Source organism: Coenobita brevimanus, chromosome 43 (genome assembly GCF_032717465.1).
Source record: "Coenobita brevimanus isolate Jiangsu-jjx chromosome 43, ASM3271746v2, whole genome shotgun sequence".
NCBI lineage: Eukaryota > Metazoa > Arthropoda > Malacostraca > Decapoda > Coenobitidae > Coenobita > Coenobita brevimanus.
This window is the reverse complement of record NC_136996.1, coordinates 6,484,181-6,507,735: the sequence shown is the minus strand read 5'-3', so window position 1 is coordinate 6,507,735 and position 23,555 is coordinate 6,484,181. Positions and strand designations below refer to the sequence as shown.

General features: G+C 42.5%; 1 protein-coding gene across 1 annotated transcript in view; it reads right to left on the bottom strand.

Moving 5' to 3' along the window:
* Positions 1-7,525: 7,525 nt before the first annotated feature.
* Positions 7,526-23,555, bottom strand: part of LOC145397796 (uncharacterized) — an 80,897-nt gene continuing 64,867 nt past the window's right edge. The window contains exons 3-6 of the mRNA XM_080270818.1: positions 16,756-16,944; positions 9,082-9,186; positions 8,540-8,601; positions 7,526-8,188 (exon numbers count right to left, since the gene is read on the bottom strand). Of these exons, the coding sequence (XP_080126944.1) occupies positions 7,526-8,188; positions 8,540-8,601; positions 9,082-9,186; positions 16,756-16,944 (1,019 nt within the window). The remainder of the gene's footprint in view (positions 8,189-8,539; positions 8,602-9,081; positions 9,187-16,755; positions 16,945-23,555) is intronic.

The window sequence follows — 23,555 nt, the reverse complement described above, 5'->3', positions numbered from 1 at the left end:
TGCTCTGCGACACGAACTCTCATGGAGGCATATGCGATCTTATATGGAAATGTTCACTTATGATTTTGCGGCAGCGTTTGTTCACGTTCATTCGCCAAATGTAAATCCACCCTACCGAAAAAGAGGGACGCACAAGGAGATCGCTGCCCTGGACAAGACTTCTCTTTGTATTTTGTAATTTTATTTGTACTGAATTTTGCTTTAGGATATGAGGTGCGTATGTATATGAATGTATGTGTGTGTGTGTGTGTGTGTGTGTGTGTGTGGGTGGGTGGGTGGGTGGGTGGGTGTGGGTATGGGTGTGTGTCTGTGTGTGTGTGTGTGTGTGTGTGTGTGTGTGTGTGTGTGTGTGTGTGTGTGTGTGTGTGTGACCGAATATTATGTGTGCATATCTGTGTGGATAAATGTTAGTATGCGTATAAATGCATGTCTTTATCAGTGAATGTCTGCATTTACGTTTGCTTGTGTGAATGTGTGTGTGTGTGTGTGTGTGTGTGTGTGTGAATGTCTTTGCTTAAATGTTAGTATGTGTGTATGCTTGTGTGAATGGTTATGTATGTGGAATGAATGTGTGAGGGAGTGTAGTTGTTGCTTGAAAGCGAGATCTGAATCTGTATGTGTGTGTGTGTGTGTGTGTGTGTGTGTGTGTGTGTGTGTGTGTAAAGGGGGACATAAAGTTGCTTGTAAACTATTATTCGTCCTCTCCTTTCCCTAAATTTTCCATCTTTTCTCAATTTTTTATTTAGATTCTTTATTTACCTTTCAGTACAAGCCCCAACACTCTGGGGAAGACTGTCCCTGAAGGCCAAGCAGGGAAGGGTGCATGAGGAAAACAAAATCGGTATCACAGGGCATAGAAGGTACAGAAGGAATTATCATTACAAGCACAATAATGAACAAAAGCATACAATGATACATACATGGTACAAAGTTGGCACAGTAATTATCATTACATGTTTTGATATGAGTGAAGTGGTACATAGATACACACGTATGTACATACATACATGTGCAGTGAGAGGCACATACGCACACATACATATATGTATATATCTATACATATATGTAAATATTCACGCACATGTAGCCACAAACATACTGTAAGTACAGGATAGGTACGCATGTATAAAGATATGGGTATGTGTACAGGCGTGCATACATATACATATGCAACATGCACATATATATGATACTCGTATATTCATATATACATAGACAGGGAGACATATATATACATATACACCCTAAGTAGATATATGTACATAGTCACATACGCAGGTAGGTACATAGAGGAAAAACAACACGATATGCATTATAAAATTACCTCTTGATTCAAAATTCCAGCACTAGGACACTACATGCGCATGCACCTGATGTGTGCCTGTGTGCGCGCGTGCGCGTTTGTGTGGACAACGCACACACACACACACACACACACACACACACACACCAAAATGTCCGATCAATGTTCTAGTGCCAGAGCATTACAATGAAAGGAAGTTGGGGTGAAGGGTGAGAATGTCTTCGAGTACATCAAGAGTGTGATGAAGTAGGTACTGTACACAAAGCAGAAAACAAGAGTCCAGGGGGTCTGAAGGGGATAATAACTGGGCACTTAACGATATGATGTGATAATGCTTCATCCACTGGACTGTGACAGAATTTACATGACCTGTTGGCGGCCGGCCGGCCGGTGATTTCCCCTGGGGAGCGATACCCCAGGCTAGTGCGGGCGACGGCCACATGACAGCGGCGGGTGTGGGTGGGGTGCTTGCCATAGGTGTGTCTCATGCCACGGTAGGTGTCATAGTGCTGGATGGTGACACTAGTGGGACGTCCAGCATCGGTACGCAGGGCTAGGTCCTCCCTGGACTCCTCGAGAAGGATTCTTCTGACAATTGTCGTGGACACAGGGAGGCGGATGGCAGCTAGGGGAAGGTTGCAGGCAGCTAGGGCCAGGCGATCTGCCTGGTCGTGGCGGATGTGACCAACATGAGCTGGGATCCAAATAAAAGAAACCCTGAGACCAAGAGCATGAGCCTGATGAAGGAGAGAGTAGAGGGAGGCGAAGAGAGGGGAGGGGCGTCGGGTGGGGGGAGGGGCGTCGGGGGGGAAGGGTTGCGAAGTAAGGCAAGGGCAGCTTGAGAATTGCTGATGATTAGACCTGGTAGGTGATGAGAGATAAGGAAGTCAAGGGCAGAGCGTTTAGCAGATAGGTCTCACTGGGTACTGCTGGCCCAGTTGGGAACGCCGTGGGAGGTGGAGAAGACGGGGAAAGCAGAGTTATATAGTAAAGGCAGTGCAAGCAGCTCCCGCCCGGCCGTTACCGAGGACAGAACTGTCAGTGTAGACGCGAATAGGAGGGAAAGGGTAAGAGCGGGCTACGGAGTTAAGGGTTTCAGTGATGGAGAGCTGTGAGGGGATTGGTAAGCGGTCAGAAGCAGTGGCAGAAGGTGTGTAGTGCACAGCAGGAGTCGTACGTGTCTAGGTAGCGGGCAAAGGGTCAGTAGGGATGGGAGTGACAAGATCAGCACGGATGCTGGCGGAATCTCGGCCAGAAAGCTGGAGAGGACAGTTGAGTGCTGAACGAATTCGTTTTAGCCAGGATACCAGGCCTGGCACGTGAGTATCCCGGATCCGATCTAGGTGAGTGGAATCTGAGAGAACGTCAATCAGTCGGGAGGAAAAGGATGAAGTGGGAGACGGAGATGTGGTCAGACACTGTGTGGAAAAGCAGACTCCAAGCAAATGAATGAGATCGGTGATGGGACACATACTGAGTTCATGGAGCATGTTAGCCACTCTGGCAGACCTGGGGCAGCGAAGAATGAGGCGCATCGCCCGATTTTGAACCACTTCAAGTGGTCGGAGCTGTGCTAGGGGGACAAGGGAGAGAGGGATAGCATGATAATCGAGAAGGGAGCGAATATATAACAGGTAAAGTGATCGAGCGACGGGGATGCTAAGCCCATGCGAGTCACAAGTGATTGTGCCAAGGAGTTTAAGTTTGCGGTGAAGGCAGGTGCAGATAGTGGAGACATACTGTAAATCTTCCATCTGAAGTGATTCAGTCGAAGTCATCCTGGAAAAACAGAAAACTGGGAAGATATCGAAAACGGTGCATTTTCATGGAGTACTGAGAGAAATTGACTATCTACCCCACGCACCATCAGTATCTCTTGCTAATTCTTTGGGCCAGGTGTTATTAAAAAAAAAAAAAAGACTTTCACAGCCATAGGGAAATATTAGACCCTAGGTGAAACCCTTAATAGATTTGAGTATTTTTCTGCCATGGCTAACCAAGTCTCATCCTGGAACCTGAAGGTGGGGCAGGCTTACTTTAGGAGAGACTCCATTCGCTATCTTTTAAGGATTTGTACTGCTATAAATTTTGCATCATTGGTTACTGAGATACACTGATACAGAGAATACAACAGTAATATCAATAATCCTGGAACTCTCACTGCTGATTCGTGCTTCTGTATCCGAGGGAGTATTACGTCTAAAAGGTGACTTGAATATACAAACAAATTTCCACTATTAATCCTTTATTCATCTAGTTGCATTCGTATTCATGAATCCGCCTCACCGGACTATATGTACACTCAGATGAATGCTCTATACAGAAAAGGGGTAGCCTAACTGTTTAAACCAAGACTATTGCTCGCTAGGGTGGGAAACGAATCCCGATTTCACAAACGAACTTACGATCCATAGAAAAAAGAAGTAATGAGGGATTTTTTAATTTTTTTAATAGGGACAGGCAAACGAGTGATGAATCAGTCCATGGTCCTTGTACTCCAGCAATACTACTACTACTACTACTACTAACGTTTGAGTTATGAGAGGATTTTTCGTAAGTTTGTCTGTAAATCCGGGTCCTGGGCAGTATTTTTGTTGGTGCAGATTTCGTAACACCTCTTCCCAGTGAATTATCTTACCTCTTGCACCTTAGAATGGGCTCGTATCTCAATGATAAAAATTATGCAGTTATTTTATATATATATTGTATGATATATATATATATATATATATATATATATATATATATATATATATATATATATATATATACTGTATATATCATACAAGAGAATGGCAAATTAAGGTAGATAAATCACCTAAACGGAAGTGCTACGATGTCTCGAGAATCCAACCTACTGACTCAAATTATTTACACTACGTTTCCTGTTGGCTAAGGGAGGCTTAAGCTTGAAAAATATAACCCATCTTTTCCTTGCAATATACCAACTCTCCTGTAAAATATGAGCAGCTTTTCATAAGACTATCAGTATGCAAATTTAGGTAATAGGGACGTATTTCAAGCTAACATCGGAGATTTCGTAAAGTCTCTTCCTAAACGATTTATTTTGCACATTACATCGTCATGAACTTTCATGAATGTCGCTGATGCAAACTGTGTCGATATTAAACAGACGTATATAACAAAACAGACAGTAAAGTGTAATGTGAAAAATAAATCGCAAAGGAAGAAACACTACGAAATCGCCTACACCAACGACACTACTGCCATCAGTACAGTCGTAAGCACAGATTGTACACACTCAATACACCGACGCAAAGCAAGAGGCAAGTCGTACTCAGGGCTTCACACCGAACGATGACCTGTTTTTTGCCACACACGCTCAGGGTGGCCTGTCTAGTCGCCCTGGCCTGTTCAGGCAAAACTGAACGAGCATGGGTTGTTGTGGCCAAGGCTCTTATCCTTGATTGAGGTTGCCTGTACCGACCACATTCAGGCAGCCAGACAGACCGGCCTGAGTGTGTGGAGTTCTTCAGGGCGGTATGACAAAGTTTTGTCGGAGTGCACGAGGAACAGTTCCCATCTTTTACTCATGCTGTTTATAAAAACTATGAACTACCATCAACAATCTATGTTGTGAAACCCATGCCAAGACTTATTTTCAGTCAGAAACAGAGGCAGAGTGAAGAGAAACTTTATGGTTCACGATTATAATAACACCAAACATAGCAATCATCTATACCCTGACTACTCATTGTGCGACAGTATTTACTAAATGCCAAACTCTGTTCCACACCAATAACATATAACTTGAAAGAACAGTAATATCGCCAAGGTAAAACTGCATTTCTATAGATTACAAATCTGTCCTAATCTACAAGGCTTTAGACAGGCACAGAAATCTACCCTGGAATATTTTAAGGCAAGAGTTAAAGCACATACCGATTCCGGGAACAAAGTAAGAGCTCCATCGTCTGATGAAAGTTACATGTAGCCCCACAATACTTCATAAATCTTTAAAGGTAACAAAGTCGGTACCACAGCACACAGGGTGGTCCATATATTGTGACCCCTCTTGCTACTCAGGCACTAACTTCTCGTGTGGAGAAGGGATGACTCAGCCAATCTTACTAATGACTACTTTACCCCATGAAATTAGTGAGCTTCCACGTAATCAGCTGCATAAAAGAGCAGACACAATAAAGCATGAAATGAGGTACGGGTAATTGAAAAATGATGCAGGGTAGAATCTACTAAAGCTGACTGAGCCATACTTGCGGCACTCAAGACTTTCCCAACTGTGACATAAGGAGGTCATGTTGTGTCCACGCCTCTCGAAATGAACACATCTGAAATTTGGCTCTCTTTTGTTCAGTTTTCCCCCAAAGGAAAGAAGGAATACTGATTAGCACCGAGCCATAATATGGCTATATGGCACTGTAGGGGGAGAGGGAAAATAAAGGCCGAAAGAGACACGGAAATGTTAAGAAGAGAGGCAGGACAGAAAAGCAGAAAAGTCAGTAAGGAGAGAAAAACTGGAGACAAAGGGCCCTTTTTAGCCGCCTCCTACAAGAACTGATACCGGGGAAGTATTCCTTCCCCCCCTCCCCAGGAGGTTTTCCCGGAAGAGAACAACTTTTTTTTTTTTTCCAGGCTGCCCGCATTCGGTTGTTTCTTCTTTGTATAAAAATAAATGTGGATCATCCTGTACTTCACTCGCTTGAGGGCAAAGGTTTCTATTGGGTAACTAAAATCATAAAGTACCCAAACGAAGCCCTGCCCTCTTAAAGTTTAATTATGTTAACGACTCGAGTAACTTGTTTCATCCAGCCATGTAGGAAAATAGTTATTAACTGAAAGACTGTCGTATTTTCTTCCAATCCGAGTTCACTTTTACTGTCTAACGAGAATCAGTACACATTAGCTCTAACTGCCAATGTTACTAACACAGGGGAACGAACTGAGTACTCTAGATTCGTTATGACTACAGATTTGGTCAACTTGCCTTTGCATTTTCTGGTACCTCGGCAAAATAATGTAGTTATCCTATGAGAAGTTTAGAAGACATGATCATTAGAAAATGCTAGATAATGTCTTTAAAAAAAAATGTGGATAAAAATAATGGAAGAGAAGAGAAGGAAAGTGAGGGAATGCAGATTTTGTAGCAAAAAGAGCAATGGACATAATAGCAGCAGAAATCAATAGGTACCTCCAAGACTAACGCAAAATAGCAGGAAATAAGCGATTGTTAGAGGTTCCCAGCCAGTAGTAAAAGTTGTCCCATGGAGTAGGAAATCCTCTGACAAAATTTAAGGGAAGCAGGTTGACATTTTGGAGATCAATTTCTTGTTTAAAACATGACTTCCTGTAAACAGGCTACCACAAAACAAGAACAGAACTGAGGGTTATTCATCTACACTCAAAGTTTCCTTGAACAGTCCCCATAAGCAACTAGAGGGGCACTCAGTGGAGCGCATCTCTCCGACAAGGGCAATGTAATTTCCAAACCACTTCATAATGGGTTAAGTTTTCTTATCACTGATTAGAGTTTCACTAAAAATGTTTTCCGGTTCCAGAATCTGTAATATAATACGGATCGGTCCCAAAAGTTAATGGATTGTTCCCTGGGACGCGGGCTATCTGCCCACCAAATTTGGTCCAAATCTCTCACTTAGTTTTTGAGTAGTCCTGCTATCAGACAAACAATTATCAAACAAACAAACAGGGCTTAAAACACATTCTCCTTGTCGGAGAGAATAAAAACAAAGCAAGCGTCCACAGAACTTAACAGTTTTTAGTATAGAACACAACGGTACAATAAAGACGTAAGGCTACAGTGACGAACCTGAAACTGAGGCGATAAAAAAATATATGGATGTGTGAAGATATGTTATCAAATATCCTCGAAAAGCAAATCAGAGAAGTGATCCTGTCAACATTCCACTTGAGATCGATCATCGACCACCCAACCTACGATTTCCATAAAGCCACCTCTTTGGTTTGGAAATTTTAATATCTGGTAAACTACACCTCACGACTCCCTCCCTTAGTCATTGAATTTGATGTAAGAATACACCGCTCACACATATACATAACTCACTAAACTTAAAGCAATATATTCTTGAAGAGCGAACAGTTCTAACTCAACACTGTCTATATTTCACATATATGTCAAGGTATCGTCATACTAGATTCTCACGACAGTGCATGTTCTTCCTTTTCAGTTTCACGTAACCAGAGAAGAGTCTATTCAGGTGCACTTCACGAAAGAGTCTTCTTCCTTTTGTGTGCCTCGTGCCTGATTTTGTGCACGACTGTTTCTTTGGCCCGTCTGTATTCCTTAGATTGTTTGAACGCCACCATCGCTCTCGGTCTATTCTTGTAGATGAACTTGCGGTGGAATTTTGTCCGGTGGGGGTCCCTGCTGGGTAGGTCCTGTGATTCTTCCTCCCCTTCCCCCTCTTCCATCCCCTCTTCTAGCAGCGACAGGTCTATCATCTCGGTGACTGGTGTGAACTTGATACCCTGCAGGTCTGCTGTCTCTCCTTGTGTGGCTACTGAGCTTTGGTTCTCCTCGTCCCTCCTAGCAACGCCTGGAGTTGGGGTCGACTCATCCCTTACATTGGAAGTCTGCACATGAGTCTTCTTTCTTTTTCTTCTCCTTCTCTTCCTCATTTTTCGCTTACAGATTTTTCTGAGGTACCTGTCCTCCTCTGAAATTTCCTCTCTTCCATGTTTTCTCAGTAATCTTCTCTGTTTGTTTCTCCTTCTACCTCTTCCTTTTCTCCTCCCCTTCTGTCCTCTTCTCCTCTTCCCGCTTCCTCTTCCTCTCCACTTCCTCCTGTATCGACGGCATGGGTTCACGGGTATCGAAGCTGGAGTGGTGGAAATAGGGGAACGACTAGCATCTAGCGGTGTGCTTGCCTGTGGTGGGGGTGAGTGTGGTGGCTGTGGTGGTAGTGACGGGGGCGACGGGGTGGTGGTGGGGTGTGAGGTTGCTTTGGTTGGCCGGGACGGGAGGTTGGTTGTGTAGGTTATGTTTGTAGTGGTTGTGCTACGATTACTATCACCATTACTTATACTGTGACTAACATTAAATTCACTATTACTATCACCGCTGCTTATACTGTGATTCAGGTTACTGTGACTGTTATTAAATTCACTATTACTAATATCACTTTCCCTACCTCTACTACTTCTATATACACCACCATTATTAATACTATTAGTGCTATTTGTAACACTTCCGCCGCCACTCGTGTAATTAGTCGTTACCATCCCAGGAAAGAGATGGTGTGGCTGCTTCTCAATGGTCCTCAGTTCCTCCAGTTCATTATCTGCAAATAAAAAAGATTAATTACTGAACGGCACGCAAAATATAAAGATAAAATTGTTCAACCATAGTTCCAAAGACAAATTTAGTGTCAACGGTGTTTGATCTTTGGCTTGTAGCTTTTTTTTTTTCTTTTTTAGTAAATATATTTACCGACCTTTGCCAATCGAATCAATAAATGTATTACTGTACTAAAAACATGTATGCCTAAAGTATATATATGTGGCACTCGAATTTAATATTTATAAACAGTTTAATATATCACGGCAAATTATACCCACGCGTAATTACCATCAGAGATAGGTATCGAATCTTGGCCAAATGGGTTCTCAGTGCTAGCCATAACAGCTGAACTAAGAGAAGTACTGAAGTACTCTTTTACCCGGACTATGTTATAGGTCATTACTTAGATAAATTACAACTGCTTGCATCTAACTAAATGATAGAAATTCACGCCACCTCATTAGATTCCCGTCTGTCTCACCTGGGGTTTGTCTGATGCAGGTACCGAAGAAGTTGATGTAGTGTTGGCTGCAGGCTGAACAGTAGCGAGGACCAACACACGCCTCGCACCCCCGCATCGAGCATTCTGGGGGACAGGGATGGTTAGGGGGGGTGGCATGGTTGGGGTAGGAGGATGGTGAAGGGGGGGTAGTGGGGGTAAGGGGACAAGTGGTATTGTGGGAGGGAGGTGGGATTGTCAGAGAGAGGAGAGAGAGGTGGTGAGGTGGTGCTGAGAAAGGGCAGTAGGTTGTAGAAGCGAGGTGCATTGAGAGGGTGGTGGTGTGAGAGAGAGGTGGTGTTGTGAGTGGATGGTGACTTTGTGTGAGGGGAGTATTGCTTAAGGGTGTTGGTGCTGTGAGAGGGAGGACGTGTTGTGAAAGGGTGGTGATGCTAGAGAGAGGGTGTTGGTGTGAGAGAGAGGTGTTGTGAGAAGATGGTGTTGTGAGAGAGAGATGGTGTTAAGAGGGTGGTGGTGCTGTGAAAGGTGCTTTTTTTTTTTTTTTTAGGTTCTTTATTTACCTTTCAGTACAGCCCCAACTCTCTGGGGAAGACTGTCCCTGAAGGCCAAGCAGGGAAGGGTGCATGAGGAAAACAAAATTGGTATCACAGGGCATAGAAGGTACAGAAGGAATGATCATTACAAGCACAATAATGAACAAAGGTATACAATGATACATACATGGTACAAAGTTGGCACAGTAATTATCATTTTATGTTTTGATTTGAGTGAAGTGGTACATAGAAACACACGTATGTACATACATATGCAATGAGAGGCACATATATGCACACATACATATACGTACATTATAAATCTATACATATACTGTATGTATATATTCATGCACACATGTAACAACAGACATACTGCATGTACAGGATAGGTACGTATGTATAAAGATATGGGTACATATACATATGCAACATGCACATATATATAATACATTCATGTATACACAGACAGGGAGACATATATATACATATACACCCTAAGTGGATACATATACATAGTCACATACACAGGTGGGTAGATGGAGAGAGAGAAAAAAAAACACGATATGCATTATAAAATAACCTCTTGATTCAAAATCCCAGCACTAGGACACTCCATGCATGGTGTTGTATTCTACCATAGCTTAACTTGTAACTTGTCGTTTTCTTTATTTCTATCATTTTCTTTATATCGTGTTGATACACTTGTACATTATCCCACGACTCATGTACACGTTAGGTGCAACTTTGTAATGAGTATCGTCTCTGTTTCTCCCTCTACCTGTGTATGTGACGATGTATATGTATCCATTTAGAGTGTACATGTATATGTCTCCCTGTATATGTTACACGGGATTCGTGTAACCACTGATTTCATGGAATCCCTAGAGAAATTGCGAAATGAGTTTAACTTAGGATTATGGTTTGGTTAATTTAGGCTGCGGTTAAGTTAGGCTGGGATATTCTAGGCTAAGTTTAGATTAGGTTAGGCTAGGTTAGATAGGTTAGGTTACGTTTGTTTAATTTATATACACAACATATTCATATAAATTAACCTAACCTAACCTATCTAACCTAGCCTAACCAAACCTAAATATAAACTAGATTATGCCAGCCTAACCTAACCGCAGCCTACATTAACCTAACCTTAATAAACCCATTCTAATTTAAACTCATTTCATGAATTACCTACGGATTTCATAAAATCGCTGGTTACACAAATTCCCTGTAACATGGCTACGGTATATGTGGATGGCATATATGTGCATGTAACATATGTATATGTATGTACGTCTGCATATCCATCCATCCATCCATCCAACATCCAATCCTACGTTGCCCCATGAGGAGCGTAGAAGCCCGGGGCTAGGCAGTTGGTCCCGACATTTAAAATGAGAGTGACCAGCCTCACTCATCCCTGAGTGGCACTACGTGAGCAATAAACCCCAATCACCCCTTGGATATAAACCTTCACCGGCTCAATCCGACTGGAGCACAATAATTACCCACTAAACATATACCCATATATTTATACATGCGTACTTATCCTGTACATACAGTAGCCTATGTGTGTGGCTACATATGCGTGAACATATACGTATATGTATAGTATGTATGTGTGCATATGTGCCTCTCTCTGCATAAGTATGTACGTATGTGTGTGTTATTGAATCCCTTTGCTCATTCCTTAACTTGTAATGATAATTATTGGATTAACTTTGTACCATGTATGTGTCATTGTATCTCTTTCTTCTTTACTGTGTTTGTATTGTTAATTACTTCTATATCTTTTATGCCATATATGTGTCAATGTAACCCTTTGCTCTCATGCACCCTTCCTTGCTTGGCCTTCAGCGACAGTGTGCCCAGCAGTGTTGAGGCGTGTAGTGAACGGTAAATAAAGAACCTAAATAAAAAATGTTTATAATCCTTCCCGTTCTGCAAGTTTCCTGGATCATTCATATTGGTTTAAATAGTTTTGTGAAAGGCGATCAGATTTTCCAGTCATCTGATAATAACCAGTTGCTGAAAGCTCTCACAGTTTTAACATATTTATAGCTCTTCCATCACTCTCACAGTAAGGATCCATTGCTGGGGGTAATACTTAAAATATATAATTTGCATTGGCTGGTTCCACGATAAATGTATGCTTTACACAGCGCAGCAGAAAGACCTTACCAGTTCAATACGTATTCCTCCAGTTTGTTTTCTGTATTTTTCTGACAGTTTTAACCCCCTTCCACTCCCCCCACCCACCCCCGTTATTTTCATCTCGTTTCTTAAGCCATAGCTGGGATTGTTTCCGGCGTAATGGAAGACTTACTCAAAAGTACTCAAATGTACCCAAATTCATTTACTTTTTTGCTTTTCATTTTTCTTTTTCACTATTTCTATGCGGATGTATGATTTTTCCTGTTGATTATTTTTCTGTTGACATTGCTCCCTTGGTATTATCCATGTCCTTTGTGTTTTACTTTAAAAGCACATCATCATCATCATCATCATCATCATCCCGCCTCTTTTCCTACCCGAACGTGGATGACAAAGCTAAAAAAAAAAATGCAACAAATAATTTATACTCCTATATTACAAACATCATCAACCTGTCATTACAGGCGAAACTAGAAAGCACTCAAAGAGCGCATACCTCCGCCAGTGTCATTGCAGGATCCGAATCCAGATCCGCCCCAAAATTTAATAATTTCTTTCTTGGCCAAACGCCCACCCTTCCACAAGATTTCGTTGAAATTCATTAAGAACTTTTGGAGATATCGTGTGGACAAACAAATAAACAAGCAGAAAAACTTAGGTGAATACATAACCTCCTCCAATTTCGTTGGAGGAGATAAAAAATACTATTTCTGGCATTCTCGATTCTGCCAGAACTCCCGATTTCATTTTCTTTTGCCTTGTGGTCAAGGTACTTCGTTATCTCACTGCACGTGTGGGTTATCCTAATCATCCAGCAGTAGGCTACTACTCTTTTCCTTATCTACATTACTGTATGATAAAGATATATTCTTTTTTCATCTGACACTTTGCTTCTTGTTTGTGTGCATGGAAAAGTTTGGAAGGAATGAGAGAGTGTTTTTGATCGGTGATATGAATGGTAAAGTTGGTAATGTGAAGGTGGATGGAATAGTTGGTGAGTGGGGTGTGCCTGCTGAGATAGATGAGAATGGGAGTGCGTTAGTGGACATCTGTGCTGGGAGGGGGTTGGTAATAGCCAATACCCTCTACAGGCATAAAATGATCCACAGGTATACATGGCGAGTGATGAGAAGGGTGGGTGGTGAACTGAATGAAAGGAAGGCAATGATTGATTATGTGTGTGTGGATGAAAGGATGCGAAGATGTATATTGGATGCAAGAGTTTATAGAGGTTGGGGGAGTGGCCTTTCTGACCACTACTTGGTGGTGGCCAGAATTAGGATGCAAGTAAGATGGAGGAATAGAAGAAGGGAAAGACGAGAGGAAGGAGTAGTTGCAAGGAGAGTGGAAAGGTTACAAGAGGATGAGAAAAAGGCAGAGTATAAGAGAGAAGTGGAGGAACGATTGGGCAAATATGAATTGGAGCAGATGGGAGACGTGGAAGGTGTGTGTAAGATATTTACAGAAGAAATATGTGCAGCATGTGATGTGGTGTGTGGAAGGAAGAGAAGACGGAGGGGGTGCAAGGAACAGCGTGGTGGACTGAAGAGGTGAAACAGGCTGTGGCACAAAAGAAGAAAGCATACAATGAATGGATGAGAAATAGGGGCGTGGAAGAAGTTGAGAGGCAGAAGAGAGAGTTATATGTGGAAAGGAAGAGAGAGGTGAAAAGATTAGTAAGAGAGAGTAAGAAGAGAGTGGATCAGGAATTTGGAAGGAATTTGAGTGTAAAGTGGAGGGACTGTAAGAAAATGTTCTGGAGAGAAGTGAAAAGAGTAAGACAGGGTGGAAGTGAAGTTAGCAGGGAGTGAAAGATAAACATGGTAGATTACTAGTGGAGAAGGGAGAAAAAGTGAGCAGATGGAGAGAACACTTTAAGGAATTGTTGAACGTAGAGGATGGAAGTAATGCGAGTATAAGTGGCTGGGGAATGGCTGGGAGAAGGAGGGAGGTGAGAAGACAGGTAGAAATCAGTAGGATAGAGGTTGTGGAAGCAATGAAGAAAGTTAAATCGGGGAAAGCCCCAGGAATTGATGGAGTGTGTGGTGAGATGCTGAAGCATGGGGGAGAGATAGTAGTAGAATGGATGTGGAAGATGTGCAGATTGGCCTGGGAGGAAGGTAGAGTCCCGGAGGATTGGAAGTCAGGTATAATTATTCCCTTGTACAAAGGAAAAGGGGAAAAAGAAGTGTGTGGTAATCATAGGGGCATTTGTCTTCTTAGTATAATAGGAAAAGTGTATGGTAGGATACTTATAGACAGAGTTAGAGAAAGAACAGAGAAATTAGTTGGAGAAGAACAGGGAGGCTTTAGGAAGGGAAGAGGTTGTGTAGATCAGATATTCATTCTTAGATCTTTAGTGGAAAAGTTTCTAGAGAAGGGAAAGAAGTTGTATGCGGCTTTCATGGATTTGGAGAAAGCATATGACAGGGTGGATAGACAAGGATTGTGGAAAGTGTTAAGAATATATGGAGTAGATGGGAAGTTGTTGAATGCTGTGAAGAGTATGTATGATGGTGCTAAGGCTGCAGTGCGTGTGGATGGTGAACTAAGTGAATTTTTCTCTTTGAAAGTTGGTTTGAAACAGGGATGTGTCATGTCTCCATGGTTGTTCAATCTGTACATGGATGGGGTAATAAAAGAGGTACAAGGTAGGGTAGTGGATGTTGGAGTGGCCCTGGTGAGAGAGGATAGTGTTTGGAAACTCCCTGTACTGTTGTTTGCAGATGATACTGTGTTGTTGAGTGAAGATGAAGGGGAGCTGCAAGGCTTGGTGGATGAGTTTGAGAGAGTGTGTAAGAAACGGAACCTAAAGGTGAATGTAGGGAAGAGTAAAGTGATGGTCTTTGAGAGAGGTGAAGTCAGTGAATGTATAGCGAGGTTGGATGGTGAGGAATTGGAAAATGTGAGTACGTTTAAGTATTTGGGTAGTGTGATGAGTAAGGATGGAGGTTTGGAGGGTGAAGTGCTTGAAAGGGTACAGCAGGGAAGAAAGGTTGCTGGTTCCTTGAAAGCAGTGATAAGAAACAGGGAAGTGAGCATGGAAGTAAAAAAGTTACTACATGACAGTATTGTGATACCAACTCTAACGTACGGAAGTGAAGCTTGGACGTTGTTGGAAGGACACAAGTCAAGAGTGAGAGCAGTGGAAATGAGTTATTTAAGAGGAGCTTGTGGAGTCACGTGGAGAGACAGGCTGACGAATGAGGATATAAAGGAGCGTTGTGGTGTTGATGTGGATGTGATAGGAAGCGTTGTGAGGAACACACTGAGGTGGTTTGGCCATGTGGAGAGGATGGAGGGTGAAAGACTGACGAAGAGAGTGTATGTGAGTGAGGTGGAGGGTGGAAGAGGGAGGGGGAGACCGAGGATGAGATGGAGGGATGGGGTGGAGAGGTATATGAGAGAGGGGGGTGTGAGTTGGGAGCAGGGTAGTGAAATGGCGGGGGACAGGGCGACTTGGAGGCGATTTGTTTGTGGCCACCCCAAACGGGATTGAGGCGTCTGGCAATAGATAGATAGATAGACTTTGCTTCTTTCCTTTCATCTGCTCCTAATCATGCGCTCGGTGAATTTGTAAAGCTATAGGTTTCTGATCTGTGAGCCAGGATAGAGGAATACTAATCATATCCTTGTCTTATTTAGACGGAAGCAATTTCCTGCTCATGGATGGTGGGTTTATTAAATGCCTTCCACCTCATTCTTTTTCTTATTTAGCTTTGGCTAACACTAATTTAAAAAAAATGCCTGCTCATAGTGTGTATGTGTATGTATGTGTGTATGTGTTTACACACACACACACACACACACAAACACACACACACACACACATATATATATATATATATATATATATATATATATATATATATATATATATATATATATATATATATATAAAGATGGACGAGGAAAGGAGACGGCAGAATCTTGTCTTGTCTAGTTTTTCGTGCAAAAACAGATGTAAGTTACGAAAGGGAATCGAATGTAAATGTATTCGAGATTCCCACTTCAAATGTCCAGTGTTACGGTGACAGTTTGAGTCTTTATTAGGGTACAGGATAAACAGCCTACATGACGCTGCTCCTCGTGCAGTGCGTAGAGGGTTAGCGGGAACTATGGCTAACGAATTAACAGTATTCATTTTCCTACTTTAGCTAAACTTTTCTTATCAACCCCAGACTTACTAACTGGTAGAGAACCCACTGCGATTCATTTTGAGCTAGTAGAATCGAATATGTTTTCTCCCATATAATTACCATGCTAATCCTAACGCATTATTGATTTTCCTAATTTACTATCTTCATCTCAGTTTATTAATATTCTTACTTTAATCAGCCTGCGTACATCAGCATCTAACCTCGCCTTTCCCACTTGTACAGAACCAGTTACTCCTCTTCTTGAGTTTGCAGAATCCTAAAATCTATCTATCTATCTATCTATAGCCCGACGCCCTAATGCCGCAAAGGGTGGCCGCAGACAAAACGCCTCCAAGTCACTCTGTCACCCACCATTTGACTCCCCTCCCCCCAACTCACCCCCCCCTCCCTCATATACCTCTCAACTCCATCCCTCCACCTCATCCTCGGTCTACCCCTCCCTCTCCCTCCCTCCACCTCACCTACATACACCCTCTTAGTCAGTCTTTCATTCTCCATCCTCTCCTAAAATCAATACCTACATTCTAGTCCAAATTCGTACTCCTACTTTAACCACCTCAATTTTATCAGTCAATAATTCGACTTTATTCGCTTATACACACTGCGCTATTTCTTCAGCTTAAAGACTCGCAAAATTTGTATCCCCACCCTAGGACAAAATTCGTTCTCTTACTGGAAACCTAAAATTTTATCATCACCGTAGTAGATAATTTGATCTCCTACTCTAACCAGCCTACAGTATTTATAACCTTACTCTTACCATTCTTACTCCCATCAATCTACAGTATTGATATTCTTACCCTAACCAATCTACAGTCTTTATATCAGTCCCTAACCACCGCCTTACTCACTGGTACAAAACCCACTGCGCTTCCTCTTGAGTTTGTAGAATCCGCGAGGACATGAACGCGAACAGGACGCCTTCTGCCTCACGCCGTCCCTGTGCAACACCAGGAAGAAGGGCGGCTTGCACGAGAGACACCCGTTGAGCGGCGAGCAGCGAGTACACCCGTAAGAGCACCCCATGTCCACCACAACACCTGCACGGAAGAAGGAAAGGAAGAGTTAGGTCAGGGGAAATATACAGATCTTTACCATATACATGCTATCATTCGCTCAATATTCACCACAACACCTGCATGAAAGTTAGGTCACGGGAAATATGAGAATCTTTCTCATGTGAGAAACTCTTCCATGCGCTCCTTATTCACCACAACACCTTAACGAAAATTAGGTGACGCGAAATATTAAAATTCTGTCATATACTCCATGTCCACCAAAACATGTGCACGAGAAAAGAAGAGTTAGGTCACGGTTAATATAAAAATCACCACATATCACCTCCACGGAAAAAAAAAGAAGAGTCAGGTCAAGTGTAAGTAAAATACAGTAAAGAATCCATTTATCAAGGAACTTCAAAACTTATCACTAGATCTGTCTTACAGGCGTATCAGCACAACACATACATACCACAACACATGCACATAACAAGGATATGAATCGCTTAACATGAAATACTGAAAGCGCCGTATTACCATTATCCATTGATTATCCATTTTTTTTTTTTTTTGTCCCATCAAGAGCGTAGGGTCCCGGGGCTTGTCTAGTTAGTCACAACGTTAAAAGCAAGGTTGACCAGCCTCACTTTCCCCTGAGTGGAACTATGTAACCAATAAATCCCAACCACCCCTCCGACGTTAATCTTTAAGGGCCCCATCCCGTTAAGGAGCCTTAACTCACTAAACCACCAGGGGTAGTTTGAATATATGGTTATCACTGGATGTAATAAACTGTTTTCTGGATTACAAGAAGCAGTTTGGTTGGCACTCAATGTAAAGTCAACCTAAGGGTGCACAACATCGAGTGAGTGGATGGTGAACCTCCCCATCAACCACTGAATTATTTATCTTACACTCCATGTCCACCACAACACTTGCTCAGGACGAAGAAAATAATCAAGTAATAAGGAATATGCACATCTCTATTGCCCAAAAGCACTTAGCTACCCAGTAACTTCAGCTCTTGTTAAATTTCATCTTTTATTTCTAGGATTTTTTTTGCACATAACAAAGAATATTCAGCTGTAAAGTGTGCCTAAGGGAGCTAAAGATTAATCCGCACAATCCAATTATTTAATATATATTCTTGTTATTTCCAGATGATTTTATTCAGCTTAGGAGACTTTTCGGACTGGAGGCGTTAGATGTAGCATTCATTACCGTCTACACTTCAGGAGATTTTCGGTGTGTTCTGGTGGTAGCAAAAATGCAATAATTATCGCGTCATCTGATTCGAGGAGTTAATGGAACTAGGGGAAGCAACAGGAGCTTTTTCGCCAAATGAGAGAAAATTATATTAATTCAAAGAGAGAGAAGAGGTGAGTATGCGTTTGTGTAGATAACTTGTGTGAAAGAAAATACAGTTTGATGTGTGTGTGTGTGTGTGTGTGTGTGTGTGTGTGTGTGTGTGTGTGTGTGTGTGTGTTTGAGAGAGAGAGAGAGAGAGAGAGAGAGAGAGAGAGAGAGAGAGAGAGAGAGAGAGAGAGAGAGAGAGAGAGAGAGAGATGGTGCAATGCAGAACGAAATCTCTGACACAAATTCTGATAAAAAGCTAAACTCAAATTATCAAAACCTCCATCATGCAATAGATGCTCCCTCGTGTACCAACTTCCACCACCCAATCCAGACTTCACGCACTTCCAACCAAGAACGACATTTTTCATTCTATTTTTGCTGTTCTCAGACTAAAATACTCAGCTTTGGTAAGATTTTAAGGAAACTTACACCATACGTAACCTCTCCTGTTCGAAGGGTGCCTCCTAATTCAACTGAAATTGTATAGAGGTTCGTTCGTATCGTTCGTATTGTTTAAAAGGTTCCAGTATACTTGCATGAGTCGGCCTCGGTCACCTAATGGTTGCTGTTCATGTTGCTCGATCTCTAGCACGATCTCTGTTTTGTCCCTTATCCCTGACGTGACAAGGTATCGCTTCGTCCCAAGTCTTTTTCGGCCTGCCTTTCACAGCTCCACCCTCAGCATTCACTCCCCTCACCTTCCGCACCCAGTTGTCATCGTGCGACCTCTCCACATACCTAAACCATCTTAGTCTGTCCCTTCTCATCACAATGCTAATGATGACGAGTTGACATAGATTTCATTTGTTTCCTTTTAGCTGATTCTCATAAAATATTAAAATTATCTTGCAGCAGCAAAACTGAAGAGTTAATTATTAAGGATAAAATTACCCGTGTTATTGTCATCTGGGGGGACATAGTGGTCAAGAGGTAGAGGAGTGGCCTGATGATGATAAAATAATGAGATCAGCACCGATTGGGGCAGGGTAAAGTCTGAAGATCTGATTGTCATGAAAACAGAGTCTGCTAATCATCTACACGACTCAACGACATGCCATATCCACCATCCCCTCAATTCCTTCTCATGGATCATTTTAAGCAGTCCTGGTATATTTCACTTCTCAGTTCAGTAATGGTATCCAGTTACTGACAAATTTGAATTTGATATCACCATATTCACTGCATCTCCACAAGGTCTCACTGACACGTCACGAACCCCTCCCTTCCCACTGCCATACTACCAAATCCTAACGTATTGTCCCTAGCGTTCCACAGTCATCATGGTGTGTATTTGGTCAAGTGCCAGAGCGACAGTGAGGTTTGTAGTGATTTATTCCTCTTCTGGTATGCAGTAGGCACACTGAAAAAGGCCCGCTATCCTGTCAGTCGCACATAAGAACTGAAAACTGTAAACACCAACTGCTAGAACTGGGGAAGAATATTGGACCTGTGGGAAGGGAAAGATTGGTCTGCCTCCTCCATAAGACACATGGCATCTACAATAGTATTAGATGAGGGGACTTTAGGGCTCTTCAGTTAATGGTCTTTGTGTGGTGTGTTGTAGGAGAGTAATTTTGCGTGGTGCTGTGTAAGAGAGTAGTATGGCATGTTACGTGGTGTGGTGTGGTGTGGTGTGGTGTGGTGTGGTTTGCTAGTCTAGGGGGAATGAAGCAACTCGAGTCCTAAGATTGTTAATGAGAGATAGACTAACAAAATCGCTCTTAGATATGTTCTCTCTCTCTCTCTCTCTCTCTCTCTCTCTCTCCCTCACACACACACACACACACACACACACACACACACACACACACCTCAATGGGTGGTCCCACAGACAAGTCTCCCTAGCAGAAGCCATCACTTCCCCCCTCCAGCCCCCCCCCTCCCTCCCTTAGAATTCACTGCACGTACACCCCGCCACTGCAAGAGGGGCCACCATTATCTGCTTATCTAGCTATATATCTATTGCCTGACGCCGGATCCTGTGAAGGGTGGCCTCTGCAGATGGACAGTAACGACCCTTCTTACCCACGACACGCCTCCCTCTCTTCCATACTCAGCACCTTGGGTCGTATTTTCGTCAGCTAAGGATGACTTGCTCTAACTTGGCCTATACTCTTCTTACTCTAACTTGGCCTAAAATTCCCATCTCCTCATCTTCAGTGCTGCGTTCTAAGAATTGACTAACACAAGATTATGCTGCTATTCACAAAAGAAATGCTATGGAAAATATGTAGAGCGTGAACATTGTCAATTTCTGTCTTAGAGCTGCAAAGGACGAATATCTGAGTCGAGCTAAAGTAACAACATTATAGCTCCTTCTCCTACAACGTTCAGGTCTCCATAAAACACGTAAATATTATCTTGTGTGAGAATAAATAAAGAATACAGAGAACACAGAAGAGAATAATGTATAATATGCAAAATACCTGTGTGTGTGTGTGTGTGTGTGTGTGTGTGTGTGTGTGTGTGTGTGTGTGTGTGTGTGTGTGTGTGTGTGTGTGTGTGTGTGTGTGTGTGTGTGTGTGTGTGTGTGTGTGTGTGTGTGTGTGTGTGTGTGAGAGAGAGAGAGAGAGAGAGAGAGATGGGGGGTATCATAGTGTCTCCAAATCCTAGGACAATAAGACCCTAAACAATTTGGCTGTGAATTTCCTATCATAATAAGCTCAAGAAATTCCTAGGTCACCTAAAATGTTAAAACCATCAAGATTCGCGTTCTGGCCAGGAAAGAACTTTGTATCTTATTCCAGCTAACAACAGACGATTTTATTAAGCTCACAGGAACCCACCGTAGATAAGGGTTAATCTCCGGAGAGTATGTAAGGAAGGGTTCTTGGAGCAGGAAACCCGAGCCACCAGACCTCAGACTATTGTATCTATCTCTCTTATTCCTGTTGTGAAGGTCAGAATTAAGCGTCAGTCGGTGGTAGATGAACTGGTCTTGATATACGGGCGGAGGGTGTGACGGCAGAGTGCTTAGAGGGGTTGTGGAAGGCACGGGCGAGACTTCAAATCCCACCTGCTGTAGTGAGTAGTTTGTGTTGTTGACATCACCTGAATACTTTTTCACGACTCATGGTAGTGGAGAAGGATGCTTTCACGTGGAAGCACCGTAATGACCGGGTGACTCCTCTCCTCAGTTATAGAAACGTCCCTCAACTCCCTCCCAGTTCTCAGAAACGACTGTGGACTGCAGAAGGAGGACAACTACAGTCTGCAGTCCATTTGGTTCATATATCGGATGAACCTAGGGCTACAACAACAGCAGCAGCAACAACAAAAACAACTACTGCTGCTGATGATACTGATGCTACAGTATTACCACTACTACTACTGCTACTTCGCTAGCTACACCGACACGTCACACAATCACATGAATGCCATATGATATAGGACTACAGTCAAACGATGCTCTTCACCTTAGGAAAGATCCCATGTACTGAAGTTGTTGATGGAAACTGCTTCTAATCTCCTCACCCGCAAGCTAAGATTGTTCGGTGGTAGCAAGGGAAAAACAACATATTACGAGTTCGTCCTTAATCCAGTCCCGAACGTGATAAAACCGCACCTAAGACAGTATACAGGCAGTGGATATTAGTGCGTAATTGGTGACAGAGTGGCGTTTAACTTAGGGTAGTTGGCTACTATACTCATTGTACTATATCTTGGCTTAAAATTACCATCTTCCCATCTTCAGCGTTGAGTCGTCACTATTAACACAAGAATATGATACTAGACACGGTGCATGTGTTATTGTCATTTTCGAACATTGAAGGACGTGAAATAAGTCGCAAAAGCACAAAAATTACAGCCAAGTTAAGGTGAACAAAGTATAGACTCCAAGGACGGGCTTGCTATCCAGTGTCCAGGCTCAAATAATAAACACCTTCAGTCACACAACGCCATAGTTCTTTCTCATTTTTGTTACTACGAGATGATTGTATTCAACTTACAGGATAACTCTCGTAGTGAAGATGTTAAAGGAGGCTCTGTCTAACCCTTTATACCCCTCATGTCTGAAAGTTTCTTCTAAGCTGAAAAAAGTCGTCTGGAGATAGCGAGAATACATTGTAGACCATCATAATGAAGCAGTTTATTGGTGACATGCGAGTGCAGCGTGTTTGTGTGTGTGTGTGTGTGTGTGTGTGTGTGTGTGTGTGTGTGTGTGTGTGTGTGTGTGTGTGTGTGTGTGTGTGTGTGTGTGTGTGTGTGTGTGTGTGTGTGTAAGTTTTTTTGCTAGTCCACAGCGACTCCCTGATCCTTATAGCACTTCCATTACCTTCCTCCCTGACGCATCGTATCAGATAGAATCGTCCAGCGACAGAGAAACAGCTACATAAGGACTAATACCCAGACGCAGAAAAGAAGTAAAGGAGGTAAAATATTATGCAAACTTTTGTCCCCAACTATACCAACCTCAAATATATATATATAATGAAAAAAATATACGAATCTTAGACTCGTATGCAAATGAAGGGTGGCAGCGGCGATGGGGATCAAGACTGATGAATGGATAAGCCAGGTGGGTGAGATGGATGGGCCAACTGAGCGGACAGGAACCATTTTTTTTTTAGCATAACCTTAAATCAGGTTATGTGTGTGTGTGTGTGTGTGTGTGTGTGTGTGTGTGTGTGTGTGTGTGTGTGTGTGTGTGTGTGTGTTCTTGTTGGTTACAGACAATTTTATTCTGCTTAGGAGGGGGGAAGAGGGAGGGGGAGGCCGAGGATGAGATGGAGGGATGGGGTGGAGAGGTATATGAGAGAGGGGGGTGTGAGTTGGGAGCAGGGCAGTGAAATGGCGGGGGACAGGGCGACTTGGAGGCGATTTGTTTGTGGCCACCCCAAACGGGATTGAGGCGTCTGGCAATAGATAGATAGATAGAGAGGTTTTTCGAACTGGACGAGTTAGATACAGTCTCCATTATCTCTTTCAGTGTAAGGGTGTTCTGCCAAACTGAATAAACTCGTCCGGTGAAAGGAAGAATAACAGAAAATACATCATCGGCAGCAGATAGTGTCTCATTTTAATTTATTCTTGCTAATTTCAGACGATAATATTTAAATTACGAAAGATATATCGAATTAAAGGAAAAAAAGTTATGTCCACTTCAGTTCACAGTTTCTTTTACACTGAACAAAATCATGTGAAAATAGCTATAATAATAATAATAATAATAAAAAAAAAGGACGAGAACTGAAGGAGATAAAACATTCAGCTTGAATGACAGGGGATGGACAGGCAAAGCTTTCAGTATATATCTCAAATGTCACGCCGTTAGTGACAGAATCAATTATTTATTC